Genomic DNA, 12,813 nt, shown 5'->3' with positions numbered 1-12,813 from the left:
GGGTCGCGGGTGAGAACTGTGTCGCACATGTGGACTTGATTCTATTTTACAGCTGGATGCCCTTCCTGATGCCAACCCCGTGTGTAGGGATGTAATTACTATTGCGTGTTCCTGTTGTGGTCGGTAATGTGGTGTGTTGAGTGAATATGAAGAGAAGAGTGTTGGGACAAACACAATCAACCTGTCCCCGAGCCAGATGAATTAATCACACGCGGTTAAAATCCCCAACCCAGCCCAGAATCAAACCCGGAACCCTGTGATCCCAATACTGACCACTCAGCCAAGGAGTGGGTCAATTTTTTAAATGAGTACCTATATCTACAGTATATCTCATAAACATAGCATGTTACAGACGTGGAAAATGGTATTTGTAATCCCCTTTAAAAAAAAAGATACACATAATTTTTGTTTTCGTAAAATCAACTTAAGCTGGAGATCGAAAATAAGTGAAGGAGGAGTTGAATTCTCTTTATGAGGATACTTATATCACAAAAACTAAGATGTTACAGACGTGAAAATCAGTATTTGGAATCTTCTTTAGAAATAAAGAAACCCCTTTTTTTTTTTTTACTTAAAAGAGACTGTTCCTCACATGTAGAGTTCCATGACACATGTTCCAGATTTAGCTCTGCCAGTAGCATGGTCATCTTAGCCCCAAAAGGCAATGCCACAGACGTTGTTTACAAAGATGTTCTGGTGTAAATGAAATGAAATTTTCTAGCGAGTTTTTATACTTTAGGGATTTTCAGATAATGTCTTAGTGCAGCACCGAGGAACAATTAATCTTTATCAAGTTACGAAATCCTCGCTAGCAAAGCCGTGGGTAACAGCTAGTTCAGCTCTAAAATTGATTACAACAGTTATTCATGATGCAAGTATCCAACCCAGACAAAGAAAAGCAAAACCATGGTTTGACAGCGAATGTTTTCAACTCAGAAAAACTACTCTAAATGCACTTCGCAAAGCAAAAATCTCGAACTCAGAAGATACCCTAAACTACTATGCCAAGCAAAGAAAGAAACACAAGGACCTGGTGAAAGTTAAAAAAGCAAAATACCTAGAAAACAAAGCAATCAAGGAAGCAGAGGAAGCTCTGAAAGATCCTTTCGTTGCTCTAAGAAGGCTTTCGACGAAATCTCAGGGGCAGATTTACATACAATTTGGAAAAAGACACTTCAATCAACTGCTGAACAAAGATAACATAGAAATAGTGTTCAACAAAGATATAGGCCTAAATACAACCATACATTTACTCCCATTAGTGTAGAAGTAGTAAAAGCAACAATTTTAAGCTGGAAAGACTGAAAAGCAACTGGATCTGAGGGAATAAGTAACGAAGTACTGAAAGAATTGGCAAAACACCTTGCAAATATATGGACCTTAATGTTCAACAAATGTCTAGAAAGTGGAACAATCCCCGAGGACTGGAGGAAATCCAGAATAAAGACATTATATAAAGGAAAAGGACAAGCCGACAACCCAAACTCATACTGAGGGATTGCTCTAGAAAATCTTCTCCGGTATAATAACAAAAAGACTAATGAACTTCAATGACCATCAAATACTAGAGCATCAATTTGGATTTAGAAGGAAACGATCAACTTTACAACCTGTAAAATGTCTACAAGAAGGCATTCTGGGTGACTTAGGACACCCCAAAGGCACATATTATTCAGTCTTCATAGACTTTACAAAGGCATTCGACATGCTGGACAGGAACATACTGATGAATAAACTGGACTCTATGACAGAAGACAAGGCAAAATTTTGTAAAACTCATACAAAACCTCCTATCACAAAACAAAGTAGAGAGAAACGAGAGGGTAAGAACATCAAAAGAAATCCTTCAAACAAATTGAGTACTTCAAGGTGACCCAATTAGTCCTCTCCTGTTTAACACTGGCACATCTGACGCAGTAAAATCCATCGAAAATCTGAAATCAGTGTCACTCTATATGTACGCTGATGACATGGTCCTAGGTTCGCAGACCAAAGCTGACCTTAAACAAACAACATTTGGGCTGAATACAATAAATTCATCATAAACCAGGAAAAAACAGTATATATAGTTTTTCGAAAAGGGGGGCAGGTTACCAACAGAAGACAAGATATTACTAGGAACAAAACAAATAGAACTGGTGAATTCATTCAAATACTTAGGACTAACTCCACAGATATCAGGAACATCATACAGGATCCACATCAGGCAAAGAGCAACTATTGCAATAAGAGTCATGTACGATCTGAAGAATATAATGAAACTCTCTCTGAATACAACTATGACTCCGTTTAACGCTAAAATAGTACCAACTAACACGTACAGCATGGAACTGATCTGGGAATTCCTATCAAAGATCTAAAGGCAATAGAAAAAATAAAAACACGCTTCCTAAAAAGAGTCCTTGGAATAGCAAAAAAAGCGCCCTCAAGGCTTGCATTTCAACTTGCAAGAGAAGCCTTCTTCAATAAGGACATGAGATGTCACTTAATGCTGCCATTAACCAGTCACAAGAGAAAACTACTGACCCTCCGACAAGACAAGCAGATTACAAGTAACTATTCTCATTTTGGTTCCGTATTGAAGTTGACGTATGTCTCAAGTATTATTACAATATTATAAGTCCACCTGTTCAATACAATACATGAAACTCTCTCTGAATACAACTATGACTCCGTTTAACGCTGAAATAGTACCAACTAACACGTACAGCATGGAACTGATCTGGGAATTCCTATCAAAGATCTAAAGGCAATAGAAAAAATAAAAACACGCTTCCTAAAAAGAACAGGTGGACTTATAATATTGTAATAATACTTGAGACATAAGACAAGCAGATGAAAATAGAAGAAAATTTCTACCCTACAGACGCCATGAATGATATAGGATGGACAAAAGAAAACCACGACATGCGTTCTGCACTGACAACGCTGGCGATGCATGGATTCCACCACAGAATATGAAAGAATACAAAATACCATGAACCCAACAAAGACTGTTTATGTAGTTTGTGTGATCAGTTCTGGAGCAAGAATTGCAAGAGAACCCTACAGCAGCCCTTACATGATCAATAATACTGACAATACAGTACGATACTGACAATAATATTGATCGTGTAAGGTGAAAAAAAAAGAGTATTGACAGTAGATATTGAAGCGATATTGATGAAATCCAGATTTTCTGATCTCGGGGCGTCAATACTTGAAAGTGGAGGGAATATTGTCAATATTATTGATCGTCTAGGGGCGGACGTTAATAATATTGTCAATACTCAGTTGCTGCCGCGCTTTCGTAGGGAACGGAAATGATCTTTGTGCGGAGTATTATGGATTATACGAGTGACCTTGAGACGATGTTGAAGACTTTGAAGCGGTAAACTCGGTCAACCCTGACAGCAACATACAGACTATCCGCAAAAACTTGAGGTGAAAACTGCTCACTTTGGATGCCAAGCAGAGATAGTTTGCTGAGAAAGCAATAAATGATGTGCTTTTTGAAGCAAGCTTGAGCACTCTCCATCGCAACTCCGTAAAAATAAATGAAGTATGTCAATATCTAAGCCCTCAAAGTACCACACAACCAGGAACAAGTAGTGGCAAAACTTCATCCTTCTCCACATTTAATTATTCTTCTTCTCCTACTCACAGTGATAACCCACTAATCAACAACAACCAACATCAGGATTTATCAGTGGTGACTTTTTTCAACACCTTTGTAGATTGAGGATTTTGAATTTTGATTAATTTTGATTGCCTTATTTCTTTTTGTTTTCTTTCTGTTTAATCAATACATAATTACTATCATCTTTTACTTTAAATTATTCAATATGCGTTTCCCTATTTCTTCTTTTTGCTAGTGGCTTTATGTCGCACCGACACATAAGTCTTATAGCGACGATGGGATAGGAAAGGCCTAGGAGTTGGAAGGAAGCAGCCATGGCCTTAATTAAGGAACAGTCCCAGCATTTGCCTGGTGTGAAAATGGGAAACCACGGAAAACCATCTTCAGAGCTGCCGACTTACTTTGAAATGAAATGGCATATGGCTTTTAGTGCCGGGAATGTAATGGGACATGTTCGGCTCGCCAGGTGAGGGGCTTTTGATTTGACTCCAGTAAGCGACCTGCGCGTCGTGATGAAGATGAAATGATGAAGATGACACATACACCCAGCCCCAGTGCCAGCGAAATTAACCAATGATGACTGATCTGCATTTAGGGCAGTCGCCCACGTGGCAGATTCCCTATCTGTTGTTTGCCTAGCCATTTCTTAAATGATTACAAAGAAATTGGTAATTTATTGAACATCTCCCTCGGTAAGTTATTCCAATCTCTAACTCCCCTTTCTATAAACAAATATTTGCCCCAATTTGTCCTCTTGAATTCCAACTTTATCTTCATATTGTTATCTATCCTATTTTTAAACACACCACTCAAACTTATTCATCTACTGATGTCATTCCACGCCATCTCTCCACTGACAGTTCGGAACATACCACTTATCTCACTTAGTTTATGTGCTTGACAATAATGTATTTTAGTGTACCATTTGCCACCGAGGTAGACACCTCATTTGCAAATAAAGAGATTTTGATTTTGATTTGAAGAGTGTATCTTTTACCCCACCTATTCAATACAATTTAATACCACGTTATGTGGTTAAATAAACATAAAAATTCTAAATTTTAAGGGGACATATTTTGCTCTTCTTTTATTGAGCATCATCAGCCTTGTTTAATCTTAAAACAAACATTATTTAGAGGAAATTGACATTTATAATTTATAAAAATCGAACTGTGATTTCTTAAGATTAAAAAAACACTAAGGAATAGTAGTTATAAAATATGATGTTGAGACATGACACATACAACACATGTTAAAATCATTGTAAATAATTTTAAAAGCTTTGTCCAAAAGAAAATTTATGTCAAATAAATATCTAAAAACAACTCTTGTCTGGCATTGAAGTGGATCTTCTTCATAAGAAGATCGCCGTTTTCAATACGGAACCAAAATGAGAGTAATGGTTTGTAACATACCACTTAGTCGAGCAGCTCATCTTGTTCTCCCAAGTCTTCCCAGCCCAAACTTTGTAACATTTTTGTAATGCTACTCTTTTGTTGGAAATCAGAACAAATCGAGCTGCTTTTCTTTGGATTGTTTCCAGTTCTTGAATCAAGTAATCCTGGTGAGGGTCCCGTACACTAGAACCATACGCTAGTTGGGGTCTTACCAGAGACTTATATGCCCTCTTCTTTACATCCTTACTACAGCCCCTAAATACCCTCATAACCATGCGCAGAGATCTGTACCCTTTATTTACAATCATATCATGTGTTTACCCCAATGAAGATCTTTCCTTATATTAAGACCTAGGTACTTACAATGATCCCCAAAAGGAAATTTCACCCCATCAAGGCAGTAATTAAAACTGAGAGGACTTTTCCTATTTGTGAAACTCACAACCTGACTTTTAACCCCGTTTATCATCATACCATTTCCTACTGTCCATCTCACAACATTATTGAGGTCATTTTGCAGTTGCTCACAATCTTGTAACTTATTTATTACTCTGTACAGAATAAGATTATATGCAAAAAGCCTTATCTCTGATTCCACTTCTTTACACATCATTCATAGGCCTATATATAAAAAAAACATAAACGTCGAATAATACTGCCTTGAGGAATTTCCCTCTTAAGTATTACACGTTCAGATGAAGCCTTGCCTACTCTAATTCTTTTTCTATTTTCTAGAAACATAGCCACCCAGTCAGTCACTCTTTTATCAAGTCTAATTGCACTCATTTTTGCCAGTAGTCTCCCATGATCTACCCTATAAAATGCCTTAGATAGGTCAATCGCAATAGAGTCCAACTGACCTCCCGAATCCAGGATATCTGCTATATCTTGCTGGAATCCTACAAGCTTATCTTCAGTGGAATAACCTTTCCTAACCCAAACTGCCGCCTATCAAACCAGTTATTAATTTCGCAAACATGTCTAATATAATCAGAAAGAATGCTTTCCCAAAGCCTACATGCAATGCATGTCAAACTGACTGGCCCGTAATTTATGGCTGGCTTTATGTCTATCACCCTTTCCTTTATACACAGGGGGTACTATACCAACTCTCCAGTTTCTTCTTTCTGTGAGCTCTGCTTAGTCGTCCCTCTGAGATGCAGGGCTCTATGAATCTGTACATAGTTGTAACCATTGCCCTTGAACGTGACTCTGGGGGGTGTCCCTCTCCTCCTGGATATTTGATGGCTAACAAAATTGTGTCGCACTCATGGTGAGTGCTGTGCCTGCATTTGTGCTGGATGCGGGTGGGAATCTGCATGGAGATAGCGATTTGTGTGGGCAGACTCACGATAGATGGTATGTCATAAGGAGCCATCCGGTTTCTTTCTTACTAGAACATCCACGAAAGGAAGGCATCTGTCCAACTTCATCTCCATAGTGAATTTAATTTGAGGATTCTAATGATTTATGTGGTTTGGAGATGAAGTTTCTCAAGACCTTCGGTCCAGACCACAAAAATATCGTCAACATACCTCCACCAAATCACTGGTTTGATGGGTGCCAAAGCAACAGCTTACTCCTCAAAATGCTCCATAAAGAAATTAGCCACTACTTCTCATAACCACACCATTACCACGTTTCCATGGGGATTGAAATTGATTTGAATATGCTTTCCGTACTCAATACGTTACCTGTTTTCATGTAAGATTCAATCCGTAATCAGATCGATTTGAATACGATAGTCTTGACACTCATAGAGTACGAGATCACGCGAGGCCGTGCAAGAATAATCCGACATGTAGCATTTGACAGCAACGGCCAACCCTACCCAAAATAGAGTAAATAAAGAAGTCCTCGTGCCTTATTACCAACGGAATTTAAAGTCCGTGATACAAACTTGTTTTATGTACAGCCTACTAATACTACATGTGATAAGATATATAAGGAGCAGTAAGCTGAAATCAACTGAACACAAACAAAATCACAGGAAGCACATGATAAACAAACTACGATCGACCATCCGTAGCATTTTCAAATCGATTTCAATATGTTCTGGGTCTCCATGACACTGTATCCTTATTGAGTACTATTCGATCCCACTTTCTAATAGAATTGAGTTTGAGACTCAATACAACCCGAGTCCCCGTTTCCATGAAGTATTCGATACGGAAAGCATATTCAAATCGATTTGAATTCCCCATGGAAACGTGGTAAATGTGTCTGTTCTTAAAACTGCCCATCCCACAACAAACAACCATGAAAGCATCAACATATGTAGATGTTACTCATGGCAAAACTATATCCTTCAAACAATACGGTTTTAACATAAAACAAGAGGTATGCACCAGAAATAACATCTTGCATAACTGGAACAACGCACAGAGCTTCACTAAAAACTATTGAAGATCTCTCTGCCTAATAATTTTGCTACTCAGTTGGCAAATATGCATGTCCCATATGGTAAAAATCACTTCATGTCACCAAGTAGACTTGCACTCAATAAGATACTGAATGTCTTCAACCAATCTTCATGATAGACTGGTTGAATGAGGTGTGTTTAAAAGTTTTCACAAACAAAAAGGTTCAGACTTTGAAAAAACTGAACGAATACCACAGAATAATTGTGCTGCATAACAAATGGAAGACTACACTGTTATCTTCAAAATGACATCAGAAACAGCCCTATACTTTGAGAGAAATACCCAAGAAATTAATCTGTCATTAGTCAAGGTTACTAGTTAGTTTATAGAACAAAACATCAATAAATAGAATAAACTTACATACTCTGAAGATTAATAATACACTGGCAGAAAAAAATATCCAAACAGCAGGAAGGGGTTGTGCTAGAATAACGAACATTGGTAGGCATGTTTATACATCTGAAAGATGACGTTTATTCAAATGTCCCACAAATCGCATTAGTGTGGCACTAGCAGCGGCCCCATGACATTGCATATCAGGTTTGCTTTAAATACGGCCTGTACTATACGAGAGCGTTGGTTACCTGTGAGATTGGACAGAGTGACTGTGAGTGGGTTAAGAATGCCTTTACGATGACGAAGAGGCCTGTATCAACAGCTCATTGCGGTTGAAGGAGGTCATATAATAGGGCTTTGTGAAGGCGGATTTTCCTTCCGTGCTACTGCAGAACGACTTGTCAGTAATGTCTCCACTTTGCATGCGTGCTGGCAGCAGTGGTCACGAGAAGGTACGCTAGCAAGAAGAACGGTCTCCGGATGCCCCCGTGGCACCACTGAGAGGGAGGAATGCCGAATTCGGCGTATGGCTGTGGCACAGCGGACTACGTCTGCAGTAGCAATTTGAGCGGCAGTTGGCACCACAGTGACATAAAGAACTGTTTGAAATAGATTACTTGAAGGACAGCTCCAAGCCAGACGACCTGCGGCATGCATTCCACTTATCCCAAAACACCACCGTCCACGACTTCAGTGGTGTCAAGCAAGAGCTCAATGGAGGATGGAGTGGAGGTCCATTGTGTTTTCCGATGAAAGCCGGTTCTGCCTTGGTTCCATGATGGCCGTGTGTTGGTTAGAAAGCTATGTGAGCGCCTGCATTACACCTGTCTGCAGCGTTGACACACTGCACCTACACCGGGAGTTCTGGTCTGGGAAGCAATTTCCTATGACAACAGGAACACTCTTGTCATTATCCCAAGCACCCTGACTGCAAATGTGTACATTCGTTTGGTGATTCGACCTGTTGTGCTGCCATTCATTAACAGCGATCTCGGGAGGTATTTTCCAACAGGATAATGCATGCCCCGATGCCGCTCTTGTAACCCAGCGTGCTCTACAGAGTCTCGACATGTTGCCTTGACCTGCTCGATCCCTCAATCTGTCCCCAATCGAGCACGCATGGGACATCATTGGACGACAACTCCAGCATCATTCACAATCAGCATTAACCGTCCCTGTATTGACCGACTAAATGCAACAGTCATGGAACTCCATCCCACAAGCTGACATCCGGCACCTGTACAACACAATGCATGCATGTTTGCATGCCTGCATTCAACAGTCAGGCAATTACACCGGTTATTAATGGACCAGAATGGCACATTTACGGTGACTTTTCACGCCTGTAGTCTTGTACCTTTAATCAATTAAACATGTTAGCTCGGCAAATATATTGCCAAAATTTCCGTATTCTACATTCAATATTTCATGGTGTTTGGATATTTTTTCTGCCAGTGTATAATGATGAAACATTTAGAGAAACCATATGAGAGTGCACTAATCCTAATCAATCCTTGACAACATGAAATGACTATAAGTTTGAAGAGTTGAGACAAAAAAATGTTAAATGTTAAATTTAAATTTAACCTCTAGTCTCAAAACATGATGATCTCTCACTTTGATAAATATTTTTCTTTCATGTAACTTATTTATGATGCATGCACTCCCTCATTCACTCTCTCCCCCTCTCTGAGCCCTCTCCATCATGATTGTGATCCACTGTCTGATACTCAAGGTAGGCTATTACTTTGAATATAATTCTTACGCCCTTTCAGAGAACTTGAGATGGTGGCTGGTATTGTCCACTGTTGTAAGGGAGGGTTTTTTTTTTTTTTTTTTTTACGCAGCACTCACACAGATAGGTCTTATAGCGACGATGGGACAAGAATAATGGGCTAGGAGTGGGAAGGAATCGGCTGTGGTCTTAAGTAAGGTACAGCCCCAGCATTTGCCTGGTCTGAAAATGGGAAACCATGAAAAACCATCTTCAGGGCTGCTGACAGTGGGGCTCAAACCCACTGCCTCCCAGATGCAAGCTCACAGCTTAACGCCCCTAACCGCCGCACGGCCAACTCACCCGGTGTAAGGGAGTTCACCCCGGCAACTAAATTAAGCATGTGATGAGCATAAACAAATTTATTACACTCACAGAAATGGCATACTTTACTCTTTGCAAGCACATAAATTTCATTTTGACGTAGTTTAGTGCACATCTAATAATTAGACTTGTGTCATTCTTCAAAGAAATTAACTCCCTTACCCTTGTGTGGAAACTCTTTTCAATTTCAGAACTACTTTAAACATAGCTTTTCTCTCAGATTCTCTGCATGCAAGTACAGATTTACAATCAAAATTCTGAGAGATTATCAGAAATAGACTTTAAGTACGCACAGGTGGGAATATGCAGTAACGCAGTACCTCATACGATTGTCATACTTCTAATGTCAAGACCATGAACTTTCCCTGATGAGTAATTCAGAGCATTACGTCAGTTAATAGGTATTCACAATTCTTGCATTACCCCATACTTTTATTTTTCAACTGTAGGGAAAAATTCAGCCTAGTAATTCACTCTAATATTCCAAAACAAATCTATATGATACTGTACACACAAAAAATTGCAGAGTTTGTAGTGTTTGCTACCACAATGAAAATCCACAGTATGTTTCCAGTCATTTGACTGGGTCAGGAATAGAATGAATGAAGCCCTCATCTAGCGGCAAGGATAGGAATTGTGCCGGCTGCTGAAGCCTGTTGCACTCCTCTGGGGTAATGATTAATGACTGACAGATAAAATAAAATGGTATTGGAGAGTGTTGCTGGAAATAAAGATGACACGGAAAACCGGAGCACCCGGAGAAAAACCTGTCCCGCCTCCGCTTTGTCCAGCACAAATCTCACATGGAGTGACGGGGATTTGAACCACGGTACCCAGCGGTGAGTGGCCGGCACGCTGCTGTCTGAGCTACAGAGGCTTCTTCGCTACCACAATGAATGTATCCAAATATAAACTGAAGGAAATCTGGACTATCAGGGTCTAAAATAAGAAATTTACCAATTATTGATACAATTAGATACCTCAAGACAATAGGCTACAAAAACATCCCAAATAACAACATCTTCATTTATGCAACTAAAAAATGACTTGACTCTTGAAAGATTTTCAGGCTTAACACCAATGCTAACAATAGAACAACTTCCAAAAATTCCTCGAGAATATATTGAGAGTACGTTTGAGAAAATCTGGAAGGTTTAGGAATAGATAATGAACAAGCAACTTAATAATTCTGTCCTCTGAGAACAGAAATATGCCATGTGAGAGTGGTCTAATTTTCTATCACAGGAAAACTATTTTAAAAGCTATAGATAACAAATTGTATCTCAGTTTCCCAAATTCAAATTGATAGGTAGTATGACATCAGGTTTTGTCCTGCTTTATTCAAGCAGCACAATAGCCACACTCCCCCACTAGCTGTGTGCAGGGATGTGTCAAAAATAGTCAGAGACAGGAGGCTAGTGGGGTCAGTTGTATATCTCTGGTAACTGATTGTATATTAGTGAAAATATCCAACTTAACAACAAAAGATCATAAAAGTGTTCATAGTCAATACCAAAACCATAAAAGAAAAGAAACTGCTGGCTGTGTTTAGTACAGTAGCAGGCCTAGTGACGACTATGAGCAAGATTTCAATGCTTACATTTTGCTCTGAAGTAAAGATTTACTCCCTGAACCCACAATGAATTATTAGTAATATCTAAATAGCAAACATACAAACAAACACACCAACTTGCACAGAAATACACTAGTGTAAGTTATGTTCTTGTCCTGTCTTCTTTACACCAAATAAACGGAACTCCAACATTGCTGAGACCACTTGGAAAGGAAGAGGACCACAAGTATCTTGGAGGTATTTAGAACAGAATTAAAATTACAACAGAACTAGATATTAAAACACCAATTCCTACGTATACAAACGTACTAAAAACAATTAATGTTTCACATTACTGGTGGATAAATGTCTTACACGATGCACACAATAGGGAACTCACCATTGAAGTCTGATTCTCTCCAATCCTTGTTACAACACTCTACGTATTTGCATGCGAAATTTCGAATGCCCTCTGTAAAAGAGGAAATGTAAGAAAAAAACCCGTTAACACTATTTATTGTAAACAATCCTGTCGCCAGAAACAAACACACGTGTCCAAAACGCATCACGTATATTTCAAATATTCTTGCAAGTCTGATCAACAACACACGATCATCTCATCTTCATACATATACGTACATTAAGTTGCTTCGACCACAGTAATTGACATTTGGAATTAATTACAATATCACACTGACAGCCAATTCTAAGCAATGATCCTTGGTTCTACGCCTACGTATTCAATTTCCCGCAACAGCGTATGTAAAGGGCAATCAAATTACAAACATAAAAGTCCAGATAAATTATTTTTAAAATTACTTTAAATTACAGCAAGTACTGACTCATTACACTTTGGACCAACACAACTTTTCCAGCTGACAACAACCTACGGTGGGGGATTGACACTTCATAAGGACTACCGATACCGAAAGCGATTTCGAGCCGGTCTCTTAATCCCCGCCAACAACAAAAAACTAAAATTCCCCTGTGTCAGAGCGTTGCCTACGAGATATACCAGGCCGGGAAATAGCTACCCTAATTTGTCGCTGAAAAAGCGGCCCGTCCATGTTCACGGTTTGGCCGCTAGATGTCAGGTTTCCGTTCTGTACTTGCAATTTATTGTGAATATGGTTTCTGTCGGTGAGTGTCCGTGAGGTTGAGAAGAAGATGCACTGTTGTGTACCTCTCTGCATTTCGAATGACACCAAAAGAGCATGAAAATTGACGTTCCATAGTTTCCCTTCCGAGTGCGGCTTAAGAGAGAAATGGAAGCAAACTATTTCTAGGCAAGGTGATATAGTAGGATCTCTTTAGGTACCTAGCAATTCTTCTCATAAAACAGATTTCAGTGTAAGCACATCAATCAAATTTTCATCTGTTTTCATTGT

The 12,813-nt window shown here is 39.2% G+C and overlaps 1 protein-coding gene across 2 annotated transcripts in view; it reads right to left on the bottom strand.

Annotated features, from left to right (window-relative positions):
• LOC136862098 (torsin-1B) overlaps positions 1–12,341 on the bottom strand; it is a 223,522-nt gene extending 211,181 nt beyond the window's left edge. Inside the window, exon 1 of one of the 2 annotated variants that reach the window (XM_068225565.1) lies at positions 11,826–12,341. In XM_068225565.1, coding sequence (XP_068081666.1) covers positions 11,826–11,991 — 166 coding nt within the window. In that variant the 5' untranslated portion in view covers positions 11,992–12,341. The remainder of the gene's footprint in view (positions 1–11,825) is intronic. The other variant, XM_067138862.2, reaches the window with a different exon arrangement.
• Between the last annotated feature and the right edge of the window lie 472 nt (positions 12,342–12,813).

Source organism: Anabrus simplex, chromosome 1 (genome assembly GCF_040414725.1).
Source record: "Anabrus simplex isolate iqAnaSimp1 chromosome 1, ASM4041472v1, whole genome shotgun sequence".
Lineage (NCBI taxonomy): Eukaryota > Metazoa > Arthropoda > Insecta > Orthoptera > Tettigoniidae > Anabrus > Anabrus simplex.
This window is presented reverse-complemented; position numbering and strand designations above follow the sequence as displayed.